Source organism: Phoxinus phoxinus (genome assembly GCF_949152265.1).
Source record: "Phoxinus phoxinus genome assembly, chromosome: 1".
Classification (NCBI taxonomy): Eukaryota; Metazoa; Chordata; class Actinopteri; order Cypriniformes; family Leuciscidae; genus Phoxinus; species Phoxinus phoxinus.
The window spans coordinates 42,007,537-42,028,949 of record NC_136876.1 but is presented as its reverse complement, the minus strand read 5'-3'; the positions used below and the strand labels follow the sequence as shown (position 1 = coordinate 42,028,949).

General features: G+C 35.8%; 1 protein-coding gene and 2 long non-coding RNA genes across 3 annotated transcripts in view; all 3 read left to right on the top strand.

The window, feature by feature from the left end:
* LOC306996046 overlaps positions 1 to 21,413 on the top strand; it is a 404,126-nt gene that overhangs the window by 271,984 nt on the left and 110,729 nt on the right. The window lies entirely within an intron of this gene.
* LOC307002921 (basement membrane-specific heparan sulfate proteoglycan core protein-like) overlaps positions 1 to 21,413 on the top strand; it is a gene marked incomplete at both ends in the record, with an annotated part of 51,280 nt that overhangs the window by 9,239 nt on the left and 20,628 nt on the right. Inside the window, 9 exons of the mRNA XM_079620903.1 lie at positions 8,240 to 8,344; positions 15,171 to 15,206; positions 17,279 to 17,524; positions 17,988 to 18,257; positions 18,332 to 18,460; positions 18,561 to 18,740; positions 18,820 to 19,104; positions 19,292 to 19,534; positions 19,624 to 19,750. Coding sequence (XP_079477029.1) covers positions 8,240 to 8,344; positions 15,171 to 15,206; positions 17,279 to 17,524; positions 17,988 to 18,257; positions 18,332 to 18,460; positions 18,561 to 18,740; positions 18,820 to 19,104; positions 19,292 to 19,534; positions 19,624 to 19,750 — 1,621 coding nt within the window. The remainder of the gene's footprint in view (positions 1 to 8,239; positions 8,345 to 15,170; positions 15,207 to 17,278; positions 17,525 to 17,987; positions 18,258 to 18,331; positions 18,461 to 18,560; positions 18,741 to 18,819; positions 19,105 to 19,291; positions 19,535 to 19,623; positions 19,751 to 21,413) is intronic.
* Positions 3,750 to 5,324, top strand: LOC306996033. The gene is made up of 3 exons (XR_013796983.1): positions 3,750 to 4,176; positions 4,636 to 4,667; positions 4,792 to 5,324. It is a non-coding gene; the product is annotated as an uncharacterized lncRNA (long non-coding RNA).

Sequence of the window (21,413 nt, the reverse complement as noted above, 5' to 3'; positions counted from 1 at the left end):
TTACACAAAAATTAAGATCTTTAAATCTGAAATTTACATTAAAAGTGCTCTAAGCGATGCTGGGTGACGTCACTTCTTGTTGACATTCAAGTATTGTCAAACAAAACGGAGGCTAGACCCTCCCTCCTCCTCATCCCGTCTCCTCCCCCTCCCTTCGTTTCCCAGTCAGCATAAACAACGGCTCCGTCATAAACAAATTTAGTCAAAGTTGTCAATAACCTATAAATGAACATTAAAATTCATAACAAACAGTGGGTGAATACAATCTTTCACACAAGCTGTCGCCCTACTGTGAGTTTGCCTGTGTAACGCTTCTCATCCGACAGCAATCAAATCAAAGATGGACACGGAGAACTGCGTTTCATGCGTTGTTTACTGTAACAAAAGGGAAAACATATATCCTCTGGCGACAGTTGGCATTTACACATACATGCATCACCATCTTCAGCATTAGATAAACTTCTCTGCTCTTGCTTTAAACACCAGAATGTGACGCAGCGCACATTTGTCTTAATAGAACCGTTTTAACAGTCGAGAAACAAACATAAAAACATACCTTTTATGAGTATGATTTATATAAAAGAGCTTTTATGTTTAAAGCCACTTTAGACTGGAATAACTTACCTTCCGATATTAGATCCATCACTTCATTTGGGATGTTTAAGCATACCTTGTCTTCTCACTTTGTGATTTTTTTTTTTTTATTATTTAAATTAATTGAATTATAATTTTGTGATCCAAATACAAATACAAATACATATATATAGATACATTATACATTCAATATTAAATGTATTTCTGCTCATTTGATCGAGTGGTTGTAAAGTTCGGTATATTTCGGTTAATATTATTGTCTTTTTTTTTTTTTTTTTTTTTTTTTTTGTGTGTTTGTGGTTCTGTATGTATTTGTTTGTCTAGTATGTATAATTGTACTTTGGTCGTTTGTGATGGTTGTGATGTACTTTAGGACCCCCTTGAAAACGAGATGATGCATCTCAAGGGGTTTATCCTAATAAAATAAATTTGTACTACCTGTAACACAAGGGAAAACATATATCCTCTGACGACAGTGGGCATTTACACATACATGCATCTACAAAAGCAAACAAAAATTAGATTAATCTGCGTTTGATTTAAAAAGATGGCGTCAGCCATGCAACGCACCCCAGCCAACACAGCCATGTGGGGCCCACATGGGTTTGACCTGGGCTATCTAACTGGGACCCAGACAGTTTTGTCCTCGGTTTCCATGGTGGCCCTACATGGGTTTGCCCAGATGAAATGAACCCTGCTCAGTGTGCACACTACAGGCTGTTAAATGTAACACTGATAAGTGTTGGTGTTAATGAGGTAATTAAGTGATTGAATAATGATTGAGCATTATTGATGAACACCTGCTGTTAACAAGCAGAATCACTGAAGGAAAGAGAAACACAAGAACTACTTCCAGCCACAGCCTTAGATGAAATCAACTGAAGATAAAATACACAAAATCTCTCAGGATCTGATTAAACAACTCCACAAACAGCATTACCAGCTTCACGTATTACTAACCAGGTTGACTTTATTTCTGGTAGACGTCTAAATAAGTTCTTATTGAGATTTAACAGAGGTTAAGATGTTGATGATTTATTGAAACTAATAGTTTGGTTTGATGCCACCATTATGGTGAACAGCGTTTGCTTTAGTTGGGATCTTGACTTTTTAACATTAGTTTTACTCTGCTCAGTTGTATCTGATTGTTATATTAAGAACTGCAAGAGAAAATGCATTCAGATGCTAAAAGCTGACTGATGATAAAAGTCTAATCTCTGTAAAAAATAAAACATATATTTTATTTATATTTAAGTAATTAAAATGCGGCAATAAATTACAAGCAATATTATTAATTAAATTGAACAAATTAGAATTGAGTAATAATTAATCAAGTTAATTCCTTAAATGTTAACCATTTAAAATGAGTAAAATTTACAAAATATATGTTATTGCCAACATTGAAGACACCTGATGTTAACAAGCAGAATCACTGAAGGAGAAAACCATAATTAAAGTCACCGTTATGAAGATGAGTGTGTGTTTTAGTTGGGCTCTTCACCCTTAAATTATTAACTTTCATTTTTTGTTTGGCTGCGGTACATGAATTATAACATCCAGATGAACAAACTGTGATCTGATGGTGTTGGTTGTGTTTTAACATAATCATTATTTCACAATCATTTGACCTGAATCACTGAACTCAGTCCAGTTTATGAGTTAAGTTATCTTTATTAACTATAGAAGTACGGGCATTTTACACCGTAATTTTTTTAACTTTTACAAGGAAATCCAAATAATTTCTAAAAAGTTTATCTTGTACAAAAAAAACAAAACAAAACACAGACATCATGAATCAGCCTGTGAATCTCAACAATGGTGACATTTATAAAGCATGTTGCAGTGCATTCTGGGTTGCACCAATCAAAACTCATTCATGGCTCCCATCATGCATTACTGCATGAATAAATAATGAGCTTATGATCAGAGGTTGTCACCATTGCTGAGATTCATACGCTAAATATTGATGTCTGTGTGCGCCTAAAAAAAAACACATATATTTTTTATTAGATTAATGTTTCTATTTGTTCATCTGGCTGTTATAACTCATGTACAGCAGCCAAACAAAACTTAAAGTTAATAATTTAAGGGTCAAGAGCCCAACTAAAACACACACTCATCTCCATAATGGTGACTTTAATTATGGTTTTCTCCTTCAGTGATTCTGCTTGTTAACATCAGGTGTCTTCAATGTTGGCAATAACATATATTTAGTAATTTTTACTCATTTTAAATGGTTAACATTTAAGGAATTAATTTGATTAATTATTACTCAATTCTAATTTGTTAAATTTAATTAATAATATTGCTTGTAATCTGTTGACTCATTTTTTTTTAATTAGATATAAATAAAATCTATGTTTTCATTTTTACAGTGGGAATTTCAGTATATTTTTATCAGAACATCAAATGATTCTTAAAACACCATTTACACAGTTTGGACTTATGCTATTTTTACTCCCACACAGACATCAAGAATCAGCATATGAATCTCAACAATGGTGACATGCTTCATGGTGCAATGCATTCTTGGAGCCATGGATAAGTTTCGTATGATGCACCCAGAATGCATTGTACCATGAAGCATGTCACCATTGTTGAGATTCATATGCTGATTCTTGATGTCTGTGTGGAAGTAAAAACCGCACAAGTCCAAAATGCGTAAATGGTGTTTTGAGAATCATTTGATGTTCTGATAAAAGTGTGCTGGAATTCTTGCAGTAGAATCACAACAAAATGAATAACATATCACCTGAACAAAACTCACGCACAAAATCAGTGTGCTAAACCACTTCATGATGATTATATTTGTATCATCAATCAGCTTATAGCATCTGATTGCTTTTTCTCTTGTTGTTCTCAACATAAGAATCAGATACAACTGAGCAGAGAAAAAACTAATGCTAATAAGTCAGAGCCCAACTAAAGCAAACGCTGATCACCATAATGGTGGCATCAAACCAAACTATTATTTTCAATAAATCATCAACATCTTAACCTTCTGTAGACGTCTGACAGAAATTAAGTCAACCTGGTTAGTAATAAGTGAAGCTGGTAATGCTGTTTGTGGAGTTGTTTAATCAGATCTTGAGGGATTTAGTGTATTTTATCTTCAGTTGATTTAATCTAAGGCTGTGGCTGGAAGTAGTTAGCTGTGTCCCAATGTGAAGGCTACAGCCTCCGAAGTCCGTATTTGAAGGCCGATTGCGTCACAGCGGCACGACGAAACGTCACAGCGGCGCGACGAAGGATGTCCCAATTCAAAGGCTGCACACCTGGAGGTCGCATTTTAAGGCCGATTGCGTCACCGCGGCGCGATGAAGGCTGTCCCAATTCAATTCGGCATCATCCAAAGGCCGTATTCGAAGGCCGGTTGAGTCATCGCGGCGCGACGAAGGCTACCCTGATTCAAAAGCGACGCCAAATGCACCCTTCATTTCCCCGTGAAAGAAAGGATGCATAAACGGATCCTTGCGGCCTGATTCTATCCCATAAGCCATCGCGCGCCGGTGACGACAGCATTATTATTATAAAAAATGACGGCCGAGAGTTCGGTGGTGGACGGCAAATTCACATTTAAATGTAAGTATTATGTTTTCATTTACTCAAATAGCTAGTGAGTTAAAAGCCACAAGTTTTTCTTTCTTATAAACTTCATCTTAACTCATTCATCACCATTGCGTGGCTTCATTTGTAAGGTGGTATACAACTTGTCCTAATATTTAGTTTAATAATTGTTTCAGGGAGCAAGGAGCAGACAGCTCCATTTATTAAATTGCAATTAAATAAATAAATTAAATAATTTTATTGTAATATTTGCACTAATCTGTCTCACTTGTGTATTATAAGAAATATCACTCACCCTATAAAGCCCACAACAATAAGAAAAGCAGTAGACAAGGCAATGGGGTTTTACTTTTATGTGTTTTTGTAGTGGTGTCATGCAAGCTACGTCTACAAAGGTTTTAACTATAAGGTTAAAACCTTTAACTATAATTTAAGGTTTTAATTTTTCATGTACCCTTTTCTGCTTTTTTATAGCAATTCTGGAGAAAATGGGTCTGCTGGGGAAGGTAACTCTCATACAGGCCAAAAAAAAATAAAAAATACCAAGTAAGAAAGTTAATACACACATCTTAGCTGAAATGTATTGTGCTGTTGTTGTTAACAAGCCATGGTTAATTTGCTCGGCCTTAGGATTGCAAGTGTCCTGGGACAGGTGAGGGTGTGAGTGGGAAACCCACTGCTGAAACTTGGCCCTGGTTTGTCCTCATGGATGAGGTGTTGGGACAGAGGCACTCCCTGTCCTCATTGCCTTAATCCCTGAGGACAAACCAGGGTCAAGTTCAGCAGTGGGTGCCCACGGTGAGGAGGAGCCAGAGGCACCAGCACGAGCACCAGCATCAGCACCGGCAGCACCACGAAGAAGAGACCGAGAGGACGAGTTTTGGACTTGATTAGAGAAGACATGGGACTGCAGAGGCGAGGAGAGCACAGGAGAGGATGGACAGGCAAAAGAGAGAGTTTTCTCTTCTTGAAAGAATGATTGAGAATATTATATATTTGTTTAACTTTTTTTAACTTATATTTTTTAAAAGGGAAAAAAATCTGTTTATTTATTTATTTTTATGCAACTTTAAATGTGTAAATAAAAGAAAATTCATTGCTCTGGACATAGTTTATTTTTGTAATGACAGTCATAATTTTTACATGAAACAAATGATTCTATACCTTTTTTCCCCCAACTATTTACAACATACGTTAAAAAATCTCAAAATCAACATACACATTTAAATTTACAGTACATAAAATAAGAAAGAATGATGTAGACTTGTATTGAGCTGAGTGGGAGACCCTGGTGAGCTGCTGGACCGCGACGGGCTCCACAATAGAGCCCCTGGTAAGGCCTCCTGCTGGTGGGACTTCATCTGATGGTGTTTGACTGCATATATCCACTATCCACTAATTGTCTACCAACCGGTTTGCAGGGCTGACTCATGGAATAAATATTGAGATACTTTATTACGCTTTATTAATAACCACTAATACCGCATTGGGGAAAAACTACTAGTCATATATTTCAAACCTTAGTAAAGCAAAATGATCTTGCATAACGTTACTCTAATGTAGGCCTAAAGGTCTCAAGAGTAAAAGTGTATTCTGCAGGGAAAAAACCTTGTCATGAACGAAGTTTGTAGTTCCTTACTTACCACCACTGGTTATTTTGAAAATGAAAGTAACAACATGTAGGCCTATTGTCACAATATTAACAAGTTGTTGCTAACTACAGCTCCGTCCCATTTCAAAGGGCGCATCTGAAGCGCTCGGACCGGTGTAGCTTACGGACGGTTGTTTGTGTCGCCTAGCAACAGTGACAGCTGCCGATGACGAGCGGGAGTTACATTCGCACTGGACTTTTTTATATTCAACTGGGTTTTATATTCAAATAGCGTTGAAAACCTGTGTAAATGTATGTACCAAGGTCCATTTATGTGCATAATAAAAAGAATACACTAGCCTATAAAATCGCATCAAAGTAATTATAAATGAACATTTGAACCTTCGTCTAAGCCGAAAGTACAAGACCTGAAACATCCTCACCATGTTCTCCAATGAAATATAAAACATAAAAATGGCAATAGCCAATTCTGGGTCCATAGCTGTGTACTCAAATATCAAATGAATGATCAGGATGGCTGTACTCTCGCACCGTTGCTTGGCGCCTGGAGCTGTAATCGGGAACACCTGGTTGCGCAATTAGGAAATTCCACGAAGGCTACAATCAAAGGACGCATAGGCTGCATAATTTGAAGTCCGCGGCCTTCGATTGATGCAGCCTTCACATTGGGACACAGCTGTTGTGTTTCTCTTTCCTTCAGTGGTTCTGCTTGTTAACAGCAGGTGTTCATCACTAAGGCTCAATCATTATTTAATCAATGAATTATCTCATTAACTCCAACACTGATCAGTGTTACATTTAACAGCCTGTAGTGTGCACACTGAGCAGGGTTCATTGCATCTGGGCAAACCCATGTAGGGCCACCATGGAAACCGAGGACAAAACTGTCTGGGTCCCAGTTAGATAGCCCAGGTCAAACCCATGTGGGCCCCACATGGCTGTGTTGGCTGGGACATATTAAGAAAATTGCATCTAAACTTCACAAAGTTCGTCACATACAATCAACATCAATTTATATATTGTTACATAACATCCACAAACTCTATTCTCAATATTATTAGTGAAATTAACAAATATTTAGTTTATAAAAACACTAATTTCCCCCGGAGCACATTTTACCTACCACCATCTTCAGCATTAGATAAACTTCTCTGCTGGGGGTGGGGGTGTGGTCTCACAGGAAAAAGGGCAAATGACCCACTAATTACTCATGTCGCCACAAGAGGTCACCAAACAGTTATTAAATGAACAAAACAGTAATTTTGGTGAAAGACATAACATTTATAGTAAAAAATGTTTTAACCCTGTTACACCTGATCATTTACATTTATCACTTATAGCACCTTTAAGATTAAATCTGAGAGCTTATGTCCCTCCATTGACAGCTATGCAACTTAACACATAAAAAAGTTCATAAAGAGATAAACTAATCCATATGAATTGAGTGAGATGTGAGAGAATGGATCGCTTTATATGATGATCAGATTGAATTTAGGCTTTTCTTCACATATAAACATTGATAACATAAACAGAAGCTCATTGATCAAGCTCAACCAAACCTGCTTGATGCGAGAACAATCTCTATATGGAAGATCAAACGTGCTCTTAAACTTATTTTGGACTAAATCACTCAGTTCATATGGATTAGTTTTACCATCTCTTTATGAACTTTTTGAAGTGTCAAAGTGGTAGTTGCGTAGCTGTCAATGGAGGGACAGAAAGCTCTCAGATTTCATCAAAAATATCTTAATTTTTGTGTAACACAGTGTCATCGTTTACACTCATTGAATTGAGGACCTTCACAGTGATGTGATCAAACCAGCTGTACAAAATAAAAGTCAGTTCAAAATTGACACAAAATGTTGCACTGAATGTTGATACCAACAACGGATGGAAACAATCTGAAAAGAAGAGGAAGAGTGTGTGTCAGAGGATGTGCTGATCGGCACACTAGAGGGTTTTCCCCTTTGCCTGGCAAGAGACGACTTTGCCTGTGATGTGACATTCATTAGGCCTACTATACAATATTCAGTACAATATACTTGCAGTGCATACAGTATTTACTCACCTAAACGATTGACTCCTATGATCCTGTTCTTTTAAGTAAATCTGTGATATAGTGCAGATTGATGCAGAGTCCTGAGAACAGAAATAGAGATGAGCTCATAGTTGTGGTTTGGTTTGGTCTTTTTCAGCTCAGTGGAATTATGTGACTTCTGCTTCTTAACTTATAAAGTTAAACAACTACTATTATTATAATCAAAGTTATTTATTATGATAAAGATCAAAGTATTGTTTCCTTTTCATTGTCCATCAAAAACACAAAAATATGAATTATCATAATGGAAAACTGATGCTCTTCTGATATTTTTTGAAACGTGTTAAAAGATTATCAACTTTATCAAAAGGTTTTCTGTAACACATGAGGTACATATACAAGTTTAATCTGTCATTATGTTCCTAAAGATCTGACTTTATCAGGAAGTCTCGAGGCTTTAACTCAGTCTGTGTCTTTAACCGTCTGTCATTATTGGGTCAGTATGAAGCTCAGTCAACTTCCTCTTGTGCTCTGTGAGTATTATTTCCTCTGTATATGTTTCAGAAGATGTTCGTTGCTGTTAAATTATGAATAAGTTTGAACATTTCAAGTGATTAAGTGTTCTTGGATGTTTTTTCTTTTTATGCTGCTCTCAGTTTCAAATCCAGCTCTAGTCCATGATCTATGAGTGAAAGACGAGCTTGAGAGAGGAAGTGAGCAGATAGTGTTTGTGAAAGAGAAATGCACTGTGTTGTGTTTGTTTGGTGTCCATGATGTATTAGATATACACTAGTTAGTATTCAGTAGATGTTCATTAGTATGCAGTTAGTAAGAATTTATTTAGTTTTTATTGTCACTGTTTTCAGACTCTAGAAAGATAAAAACTTAAGTGTGTTCATTCGTGTCAGCATTTCCTGACACCCAATGACACACACGATATGTCCGTGTGATCATAGTTTTCAACAACATAAAGTAGAATAATTCATAACCTCATCACTGACCAAAGGTGATTATTTGATGTTAATAGATTATATTCACTTTCAAAGTAAACAAGAATTGGCACACTGCCACTTCTGCTCCCAGTAATTTATTAAAATAAACAATCTTTCTACCCAAAGGGTCTTCGTCACACTGTCAGAAATAGGGGTAGGAGTCCATTTCTGTCCCCCAAGGTACAATCTACACTAACGTACCCCATAGGGCTTATTATTGGACATCAAGGTACATATATGTAGCTTTTTAAGGGTCAAAAGGTATGTTCCCAAGCATTAAAAGGTACATATATGTTCCCAAGCATTAAAAGGTACATATATGTTCCCAAGCATTAAAAGGTACATATATGTACCGTTTCTTTTAAAGGAATATCCAGAGACAGCCTCTGCTAAGCCAATTTATTTAGTAAAAGTTGTTGTTTAAAGGTTTTGATACCTTAATTATTTAAGGAAGATTTTAACTTATCACTATATTTGAGTAGCCTTGAAATAAAATACAAGTTTTGTCACAAGGGTACAAAAGCTGTAGGACTACCCTTGAGGGTACAGCTCCAGTGACAAGCCATTGAACCCCTAAAGGTACAATTATGTACTTTATTTTCTGAGAGTGCAGGCAAGCAACAATCATAGAAAGGTACAATTTATATCAGTGTGAACCATCACACCTGACCTCATCAGTGAACTAATGACCCAATCATCCAATGCAATAACGACCTAATCAAACACAAATGTAATCACTAAAGCATAAAAAACTGAAAAACAAATTACAGAAAAATAAAGTAACCAACATGATAAAATAATAAATAAATTATACACAAAGAATGTTCACAAGAAAAGTTTCAACTCAAACTCAATATTCAAACCTTTTGGAGAAAGAGTATTAATAGAAAAGGCTTCCCTCTGTATAAGACCTTATGGTTTCACTTTATTTGGATGGTCCCTTTAACACATTCTGTTGTCTATAAGTAACATTGCCCCTTCATGTATAACAGAATGTTCAAGAGGGACCATCAAAATAAAGTGTTACCAATCTTATTGATGTCAGTGATGAGAAGTGCATTATTCTACTCTTTGTTGTTGAAAACTTTATCACATGATCTTCTTTGTTTCTGGCTTTCTTTGCAACAAAATATGTGTTTTGGTGAAAACTGTTACAAAAACCACAAACTCATAAAAACAAGCTGAGATGACTGCCCAACTTAAGGAAACATGTTAACTTAACTTAAGATATATGGGTTGTTATAAGGTATATAACTTGGAAACGTAAAAATGGCACTTTATGACAAAAAAGTCATCCTTCCAGGCCTCCGCTCCTCAGAGCTTAACCTGAATAGCAATTTTAAGTTGTAGACTCTCTGTGAGCCTCCTTAAGAAGCTGTCACTGAGCTTGGATCATAGTTAGGTCTCCACTCGATGTAGAGAGTCGTCATGCCGAGGTCTAGGTGGCAGGAGAGTATGTCAGGTTGTAAGGCTCTCTGCACTGTAAAAAATAAAACATAGATTTTATTTATATTTAATTAATAAAAATGAGGTAACATTTTACAAGCAATATTATTAATTAAATTTAACAAATTAGAATTGAGTAATAATTAATCGAATTAATTAATTAAATGTTAACCATTTAAAATTAGTAAAAATGACAAAATATATGTTATTGCCAACATTGAAGACACCTGATGTTAACAAGCAGAATCACTGAAGGAGAAAACCATAATTAACGTCACCATTATGGAGATGAGTGTGTGTTTTAGTTGGGCTCTTGACCCTTAAATTATTAACTTGAAATTTTGTTTGACTGCTGTACATGAGTTATAACAGCAGATGAACAAATAGAAAAGGTGATCTGATGGTGTTGTTTGTGTTTTAACATCATCATTATTTCACAATCATTTAACCTGAATCGGTGAACTTATATAGAGTCCAATTTATGAGTTAAGTTTATTTTATTAATTTTAGCTGCATAATATTTTTAGCCTTTTTAATGAAATTCAAACAATCAATAAAAATAAAAATATATATACATTTTTTTTCAGGGACAGTTTTTTTAGGCACACACAGACATCAATATTTAGCGTATGAATCTCAGCAATGGTGACAAACAGATCACCTCTGATCATAAGCTCATTATTTATTCATGCAGCAATGCATGATGGGAGCCATGAATGAGTTTTGATAGGTGCAACCCAGAATGCACTGCAACATGCTTTATAAATGTCACCATTGTTGAGATTTACAGGCTGATTATTGATGTCTGTGTGTCTCTTTATAGTATAAGAGACACTTTTTATAATTTATTTGGATTACATTGTAAAAGTTAATAATATTATGGTGTACAAGGCCAGTGCTGCTGTAGTTAATAAAGGTAACTTAACTCATTAATTGGACTCCATATGAGCTCAGTGATTCAGGGTTAATGATTGCAAAATAATGATGATGTTAAAACACAAACAACACCATCAGATCACCTTTTCTATTTGTTCATCTGCTGTTATAACTCATGTACAGCAGTCAAACAAAACTTAAAGTTAATAATTTAAGGGTCAAGAGCCCAACTAAAACACATACTCATCTCCATAATGGTGACGTTAATTATGGTTTTCTCCTTCAGTGATTCTGCTTGTTAACATCAGGTGTCTTCAATGTTGGCAATAACATATATTTTGTAATTTTTACTCATTTTAAATGGTTAACATTTAATTAATTAATTCGAGTAATTATAACTCAATTCTAATTTGTTAAATTTAATTAATAATATTGCTTGTAAAATGTTACCTCATTTTTATTAATTAAATATAAATAAAATCTATGTTTTAATTTTTACAGTGTGAGGTCTCTACTATCTGCAGAGCTTCGCCGGCCAGTTGTAATAAGTTGCTAGCTCTTCCTGAGCTTTCTTTGGCTACTGTGCTTTAATTAGAGCGTTACTGGGACTTTTATTGAGGTTCTGCAGGGCTGTCTGAACAGAAGTTCTGAGTGTCGGTAGTTGATGTCTAGTAGGTAAGTGATGTCTAACTTAAAAAAATTAACAAGTAGGAACGTAGTGAGTGAAGTCCTGTGTCACTAAACACCTGAGGAATGCGTGAGTTAAATTATAATGTAAAGCTGATCAGCTCCATGGTCACATTGTAATAACTGTTAGGTTTTCCCGTATTTGGCTGAGCTTCACTTTGGTGGGTTGCCAATGTATCCGATTTCTCTAATGCATAAAATAAGTAAGCTTGACGAGAGTTATTGTGCACAGTAACTTCTCCGGTGTTAAATTAACACCGCTCTGTGTTTAAATGGGAACCACCAGCAGGGTGTTAAAAGTAACACTGAAGCAGTGATAGAGTTAATTAGACAATTAAGTGATTAATTGAGTGATAATCCTGATTAGGGCTGGGTGATATATGACATTGTTAGGCGCATCTCATCAGTAAAGCTGGTTCCTTGATTAGTAGTAAATCGCCATCACCTGCTTTCAGATGTAGCGGCATTTACTACACCAGGAGTCCTCAACTCTGGACCACGAGATCCACTTTCCTGCAGAGTTTAGCTCCAACCCTAATCAAACACACCTGAACAAGCTAATCAAGCTCTTAATGATTAATACAGTGGTTCTCAATTCCAGTCCTCGCGCACCACTGCTCTGAACATTTTGTATGTCTCCCTTATTTAAAACACCTGAATCAGATCATCAGCTCGTTGGAGAGACTCCACGCAGCAAAATCCCCAGAGTTAAACTAACTCTGCTCAGATAACATTTGGTCCCTCTCTACAGAGAGTTAAAATAACTCTGAATCAGAGTTAAAGTTAATGAGATACTTAAGTGATTAATTAAGTGATGATTGGGCATGAATGATGAACACCTGCTGTCAACAAGCAGAATCACTGAAGCAAAGAGAAACTCAAGAACTACAACTGACTTCAGCCACAGCAAGATCTCAGCAGAGGAGGATTAAATAACTCCACAAACAGCATTACCAACCTCACTTATTACTAACCAGACTGACTTTATTTCTGTCATACGTCTACAGAAGGTCTTAGTGAGAATTAACAGAGGTGTAGATGTTGAAGATTTATTGAAATTTTTTGGTTACCATTCGGGAGACCAGTGTTTCCTTTAGTTGAGCAGTTTTACTCTTAATTTTTTTTTGTGTGAGTTTGTGGTTTTTATAATTGGTTTTACCAAAACATGTAAATTGTTACAAAGAAAGCCAGAAACAAAGATGATCAGGTGATATAGTTTTCAATTGTAAAAAGTAGAGTTATGCACTTCTCTCATCACTGTCCAAAAGTGTTTTTTGGATAATAGTATTATTTTCAAAATGAAACTCGCTACAGATTAGATGATCTGAATTTAGAATTTTTAAAACAATTTTTTCGTATTTTTATTTCTTGTAAAACACAGATGTCAAGAATCAGCAAATGAATCTCAACAATGGTGACATGTTTCATGCTGCAATGCATCCTGGGAGCCGTGAGTTTTATACTATTGTGGCTCCCAGCATGCATTGCGGAATGAAACATGCCACCATTGTTGAGATTCATACGCTGATTCTTGATGTCTGTCTAAAAAAAATAATAATTCTACAATGTATTTTAAAACTTTAAATTCAGATTGTCTGATCTGTATTGTTAGTGAATATAATCTATTAACATCAAATAACCACTGTTGGACAGTGATGAGATGAAATCATTATTCTACTTTTTGTTGTTGAAAACTTTTTGCCTTTGTTCCTGGCATTCTTTGTAACAATTTACATGTTTTGGTAAAACCAGTTACAAAAACCACAAACTCACACAAAAAATATATCAAAACTTTTTTTTGCCAAAGATCAAAAATACATAATTTGTTTTTTTTTAATATATAGCGAGTAAATAAACCAACACACAGTAACATCATGAATCAGCTTATGAGTCTCAACAACGGTGACATGCTTCATGCAGCAATGCATGCTGGGACCCATTAGTTTTATAATATGGTGGTTCCCTGCATGCATTGCTGCATGAAGCATGTCACCGTTGTAGAGATTCATATGCTGATTCTTGATGTCTGTCTGTGTCTAAAATAATTTGCTCCACTATGTATTTTGAAAATCATAATTCAGAATGTCTGATCTCGGGCAATAAATTGTTATTGGTGAAAAATACTATTCATAACAAATAACCGTTTTTGCTCTGTTATGAGATTGGTGAATTGTTTGCCTTCTTGATGGTAAAATAACTATGTCACCTGATCATCTTTGTTTCTGGCTTCCATTGTAACAAATTATGTGTTTTTGTAAACACTGTTACAAAGACCACAAACTTTATTTCCAATAAAACATCAACATCTACACCTCTATCAATTCTCAATAACTATTTTGTAATTCTAAGTGAAGCGGGTAATGCTGGAGTTGTTTAATCCTCCTCTGCTGAGATCTTGAGAGATTTAATGTCGTCTTTTATCTTCATTAATTTCATCAGTTGTAGTTCTTGTGTTTCTCTTTTCTTCAGCGATTCTGCTTGTTATCATAATGTCTCTTCAATGCTCAATCATCACTCAATTAATCACTTAATTATCTCATTAACTCTAACACTGCTTCAGTGTTACTTTTAACACCCTGCTGGTGGTTCCCATATAAACACAGAGCGGTGTTAAATTTAACACCGGGGAATTTACTGTGTGGAGAATAATTTGCTGAAGGTACAGAAGCACATTCTTCAGTGATGATGTTAGCCTGTCTTCAGAGAGTCTGAACCCAAATTTCTGTCTGTGGGACAGACCTTTATACCTAAATGAGGTTTTATGTAACAAAGTTCGGGAGGAGCATGTTCAGGTAATCAACCAATCAACTCAAGAGGAAGCTGGTATAAATAAATCTTTTCCTCACCTTCTGTCTCACGGCAAGTTTCTCAGCATCCCTCCACCACCCCATCACCTCACACTCGGCTGGGTCTACCCCAGTATAGGGGGAGTACTCTGGGTTCGGGCAAAATTCAGAGCTTGGAGCCCTCCACTGGACAGCAAGCCAAATACGCATAATATTAAATTTCATGTATGTGTGAACTCGTGAAAGCTAATTTACAAACAAAAGACATCACAGGGAAGACTAAGAGAAACACAGTCGGCCGCCTCATGGGAAGAACTCTGCAAATAAGTTCCCACAGAAACTCTCTCAGGATAACCAACGGATGAGTTTGATGATCTTTACTAGAAACATTGAAAAATGCACAATAATAATAATTATTATTATTCATTACATTTATATAGTGCTTTTTCTGAGACCTCAAAGCACTTTACATATAAGGGGGGAATCTCCTCAACCACCACCAATGTGCAGCATCCACTTGGATGACAATCTTTCATGAGTTTTTTTTTTTTTTTTTTTACTTTGTGTTTTAGTGCTGATTTCAATCATCCACTCTGCACACACTGAAGGTGAGTGAATTTGATTTATTAATTTCATCACAAATGTGTGATTCTGTTACAAACCAGGGGCCGGATTCACTAAAATATTCTTAAGAATAAAATTCTTCCTAAATGCTATTTTCTTCTTATTTTCTAACTTAAGATGTTTTTATAGTTTTCTTCCTTGAGAATGTTCTTAAAAATCATCCTAAATAACTAATTTAGGATAACTTCCAACCTGTCTTAAATCCCCGAAAGAACATTCTAACGAACTTATCTAAGATCTTTCTTAAGAAGATTTTCATGAATCCAGCCCCAGTGAAAAGAGTGTCATGATTATAAACACAGCTTTTTAAACAAGTTTAATGACGTTGTGACTTCTAGTAACACCACACAGACAGTTCTGGTGTGATACCAACAAACAAACAAAAAACATCAAAACATTTACTCACAAAAATGACAATTTCTGTAATATTACTATTAATATAACATGGATTAAATTTGTTAAAGAATATAGCAACAGAGTATCTTTTGAAATTTACTACAGGCACCATAAAAACTGAACAGATTTAATAAAAAAATTAATAAAAGTCCTTTAAACTACAATAACAATTCTCAACACTGGTGTAGATGTCGGTGGTGTGACCCTGCTTTGAGCTCTGACTAAATGATGTGGGTTTGAACATAGGGTGGTCTTTGAGTGAATGTTCACCTTGTTTGTTCCTATAATTGTTGCCACACAGCAAAAACTCCAGTGTTCACAGCAAACACTCCAGTGTTAAATTAACACTCCTGGGAGTTTATATGAGTCCAGACTCAAGAGTGTAAAGTGTTAAAATATGAGTGTTAAATGAACACTCAAGAGTGTTAAAGTTAATGAGATAATTAAGTTAATAATTGAGTGATGATTGAGCATTAGTGATGAACACCTGATGATAACAAGCAGAATCACTGAAGGAGAAAATCACAAATTGTAAGCCACCATTATGGAGATCAGTGTTTGCTTTAGTTGGGCTCTTGACCCTTATATTATTTACTTAAAATTCTGTGTGCCTGCTGTTATTAATTTATAACAGACAGATGAACAAAGAAAAAAAGTGATCTGTTGGTTATGATATGACAATCATAATATGAACTTGATCACTGAACCCTTATTTCTGATTTAAATTTCTGTTGTTTATTACAGCATAACTGTGATTCTACATAAATATCTAGAATTTTTGATAAATAAATATTGAAGAATTTATTTTAAAGTTGGCACACACAGACATCAGGATTCAGTCTATGCATCTCAACAATGGTAACAAGCAAAATATTAAATTAGTAAAAGGAAATTACTTCATATAATTTATTCATTCCGCAATGCATGATGGGAGCCATTAATGAGTTGATTGGTGGCAGCCGCTGCAACATGCTTTATTATTGTCACCATGGTTGAGATTCACAGGCTGATTATTGATGTCTGTGTTTCTAAATAAAGTATTTCAAAGTCTCTTGATCAGAGCAATGTTTTTTAAATATTTTGGATTATATTAAAAATACTGAAAATTATATGGATTAGTATCAGAGAGCTGCTTTATAAACAAGTTAATCCAAGTAAATAAGTTTTGTTTATTTCAGATCACAATATGATTGTCAAAACATGACCAACACCATCAGATCACATTTTCTCTTTGTTCATCTGACTGTTATTAATCAGTAAACGCAGACAAGCAAAATCTAAAGTCAATAATATAAGGGTCAAGAACCCAACTAAATCAAACACTGATCTCCATAATGGTGACGTGCAATTTGTGATTTTCTCCTTCAGTGATTCTGCTTGTTAACATCAGGTGTCTTCAATAATGCTCAATCATCACCTAATTAATAACTTAATTATCTCATTAACTTTAACACTCTTGAGTGTTCATTTAACACTCATATTTTAACACTTTACACTCTTGAGTGCGGACTCATATACACTCCCAGGAGTGTTAATTTAACACTGGAGTTTTTGCTGTGCAGCAGCTTTATTACATCATCTGTGAAATCAAAATGCACTAATGATTTACCAATGAGAGAAAACATCACATCTCATGTTCCCACTGACATTATATTGACAGATCTTCCCAGACCAACTCTGACTGTTGAGCCACAGAGTTCAGTGTTCACAGTTTTTCTGAAATGTTCGCTGGATCAGACACTGGGTGGATGGGAGTTTCTCTGGAGTAAAGACTCAAACACTGAAGATACTGACGCTGCAACTAGAGCAATCGAACGTGTCTCTGATGGAGGAGAGTACAGATGCAGAGCACGAAGAGAACAACGTTACACAGATTACAGTGAACCAGTAACAGTGACAATATATGGCAAGTATTTTCTCTCACTTTATGACCTGCTCTGAGAAAGAACTCACAATAATTTCATAAGACACTTAATATGTGACTATGACAGATATAGAGAACAACACTTCAGTATAACCTGATTTAACATGTTTTATGCTCATTGTAATTTTGCCAATTAAGACCTAACCATAAATTATCTCTAAAATCAGAGGGAAATGAAAGGTGAATAACACTGATGTAGAAGCACTGAACTCTTAAACTTGACATAAACTGTAAACTTGTCCCTCAAATCTGATTGGTTGATGATGTTGTTCCAGGATCAATAAAGATGTTTATCCATGAATGTTGTACTTGATGAAATCACATTCACTCTGTTGGTCAATCAAGTAACTGTTCCTAGAGGAAAAAAAAATAGCACATTGTATTATTTTAATTAATTAAATTAATCATCACATTATTTTCATTGTTTATTGTTGTCGTTGTGCAGAAAGACCAAAACCCAGAGTGATCATTAAACCTGATCAACATGTATTCAGAGGAGAGAGAGTCACTCTCAGATGTGACATTGATGCTGACGGAGTCTCAAGCTGGAAGTACAACTGGTTTAAAGGAGTTTCATTCATGGTTTCCAGTAAACAGGAACACACAGTCAATTATGTGACTGAGTCTGACGCAGGGAAATACTCCTGTCATGTAACAGAGACTGAAGGATCAGGCGTTTCACAACACAGTGATGAAGTTACACTGACAGTATCGGGTGAGTTTGATCATCTCTTCATAAACACACACACACGTTTAACATGTTATTAATGAGTGATGTCTCTATTTCAGAGGAAGCCCAGGCAGTGTTAAGTGTTTCTCCTCAGACGTGGTTGACTGAAGGAGATCCAGTGACTCTGAACTGTGCGGTGACCGGCTCTTCTACAGGCTGGACGTTCAGCTGGTTCACCGTCTCATCAGGTATTATAATGTCCTCCATGCGATAACATATACATTTACTGGTTTTATCAAACACATTATTAGAGATAAATACCTTTAGTGATCATCTGCATATTCTCAGTTAACACAGACGAGAGTGTTCGCTATGAGCCGCTCTCAGACAGCAGAAGAGGAGCTGGAGGAAAACACACTGTCAGTTCTGCTGATCTAAAACACACTGGAGTTTATGTGTGCAGAGCAGAGAGAGGAAACCCAGCCTATGAAACACTGTACAGCAACAAACAACCACTGTGGGTCACTGGTGAGTTCACTTAGTTTAAATTATTGCTTCATCTTTAATGAAGACTATTTTAAAACGATATCTGTACTGGTCTTGTCAGGTGTTTCTCCTCCAGTGTCTCTGATCATCCGTCCCAGCAGAACTCAACACTTCATATTGGTCTCTCTCTCTCTGAGCTGTGAAGACCAGAGTAACTCTGATGGATGGACAGTGAGAAGATACACAGAGAGATGGGGGAGGCCGGAAGATTGTTCATCATCAGTCTGGGGATCACAAACAGGATCTACATGTACAATCAGCTCCACCTCAACATCAGACACTGGAGTTTACTGGTGTCAGTCTGAATCTGGAGAGGAATATCATCCTGTTAATATCACTGTACACTGTGAGTCTGTATTTCTGTATTTATTGAGTTTACAGTAAGTAACCAGTCAGAACATCATAGCTATACACTAAAACACTCAGAAAAGGGTGCGCAGTGGAAAATAAAAAAAGGTCTGTTTTTTATTTTGTCTTGTTTTTATTATGTTATCATGTTGTTCATATATTGCATGTTTCCTCTATTTCTGTAGATGGTGTGATTCTGGAGAGTCCTGTTCATCCTGTGACTGAAGGAGAGACTCTGACTCTACGCTGTTTATATCAACATGCATCCCCATCAATCCTCAGCGCTGATTTCTATAAAGATGGATCACTCGTCCAGAATCAAACTACAGAGATGATCATCCCGACTGTCTCAAAGTCACATGAGGGTTTCTACAACTGCAAACACACAGCGAGAGGAGAGTCGCCCAAGAGCTGGATCTCAGTCAGAGGTGAGAGTCCATGAAACTGTGATTTATTTCTTCATATGCCCTCGTTCAGATACAGCGCATGATAAAGTGCTTGTGTTTCTGTTTTTCAGGGTCTCGTTCAGAATCTCAGATCTCTGTCCTCAAAATACTCACTTCTGTTCTGGCAGCTTGTCCATATCTGCTAGTGACAGTCGTGCTGATTTACAAATGCTGCAGAATGAGAAGTAAAACACCCGAGTGATTTATTAGAAGTCCTTGTTATCATTATATGTAATCGACCAAAAATTCTGTCAAAATAAACATTGATATTATGTTATGTCAGATTTGGCTTTACTCACTGATGTTTAGTTTTTTCTTTTTTAAATTTTTGAATTTGTTCTTTGCTTCAAAAACAGTGTTGTGAAAACTGCTTTACAAATGCTGAATTGTGTAATTTGGTTCAATTAATATACTTAAAAGAGTGTGTGTGTGTGTGTGTGTGTGTGTGTGTGTGTGTGTGTTGCAGTAGTCACTCCTGATTCTCAATGTCTTACATTTGGCTTGTTACGGTTGTTAAAGTCAACATGAACCAGATTTCCGAACCCACTTGACTTCCACTGACTCCAATCCCAATTGATTTTATACACCAGAGATTGATTGTAAAAAGCAGGTTAAATGTGGAATAGCCAAGAAAGGGTAAATTTTGATTTAATGTTGACTTTAACAAAGTACATGCATGTTAACTTGTTTAACTTGTTTAGTTATTCTGTTTTTGACCAATAAACTATTATATAGCTTTAGCATCGCAAGTACATCCCCGTCCTCTCAGTTTCATTCCCACAATCCCATTGGCCAAATTATTTTCCTCTTTTAATATTTATATTTTGTTTTAATTACGATAAAATGCCTTTCTTAAGCCTGACATTTTGTTCTGCTTTCCTGTCCAGAATCCTGTGGTTCTGACTGGCGTGTTAAACATATATATAGTGTTCACATGGTGAGAACTGCTGACTGTGTGACGCTGTGTGGTTTTAACACTAAACACGAACTCATGGTGTCCAGTTATGAATATGTGTTTAGATGTGAAACACAAGAATAGTGATAATTGTTCTGAGGAATCTTTTAGAAAATGGTGTTACGTTGATGAAATTATTCTAATATAATTGATTTTAGTGTATGAGTAATTGAGAAAAATTTTACTAAGTTTAGAGATTTATGAATAACCTTTGACCCCAAGTATGATCAATGATGCAGACGCTTAGCAAGATTAGCAAGATTTGCACGCTTAGCAAGATTCTCAGATTCTTATGTGTTCAGTGTCATTCTGCATGAAGCACAAATAAAACAGCTTCTCTTCACACCAGTTTATTTTCCTCTTTCACTCTCAGTCTCTCCGTCAAATGCATTTACAATTTTGGGTACGTTATGTTCATCGTTGATGATTACGTCTTTTCTAATAATTTTCTTCGGATTATATTTTATTTATTAAGGAAACAAAGATTATAATATCACACACATATTTTATACCCCAGAAGTAGGGAAATTATAAAAAGGCACAGCATGTGTCTGACATCAACCTCATAATCTTGAGGAGTTTTGAATGGGTGGCTTTTGTAGAGAACAAATGTGGGTACTTTGTATAAAGTTTGAGAACTCCAGCTAAAAATTCGGTAAGTTACAGATGCAGAAAAAAGTGTTAAAACCACACACATCTCCCCCTATCTAATGATGATCCAACCCAAATTATTATCTTTGTGCCAAGCAAGAAAAAGGATCTGGATGTTATTGAACTAGGTAATATTATTCCTTTTATTTCCTCAGACACTGAGGATTTAGGATTGTATCTTGATAGTAGCCTTAAAGGGATAGTTCACACAAAAATGTAAATTCTGTCATAAGACCTTCGTCCATCTTGGGGACA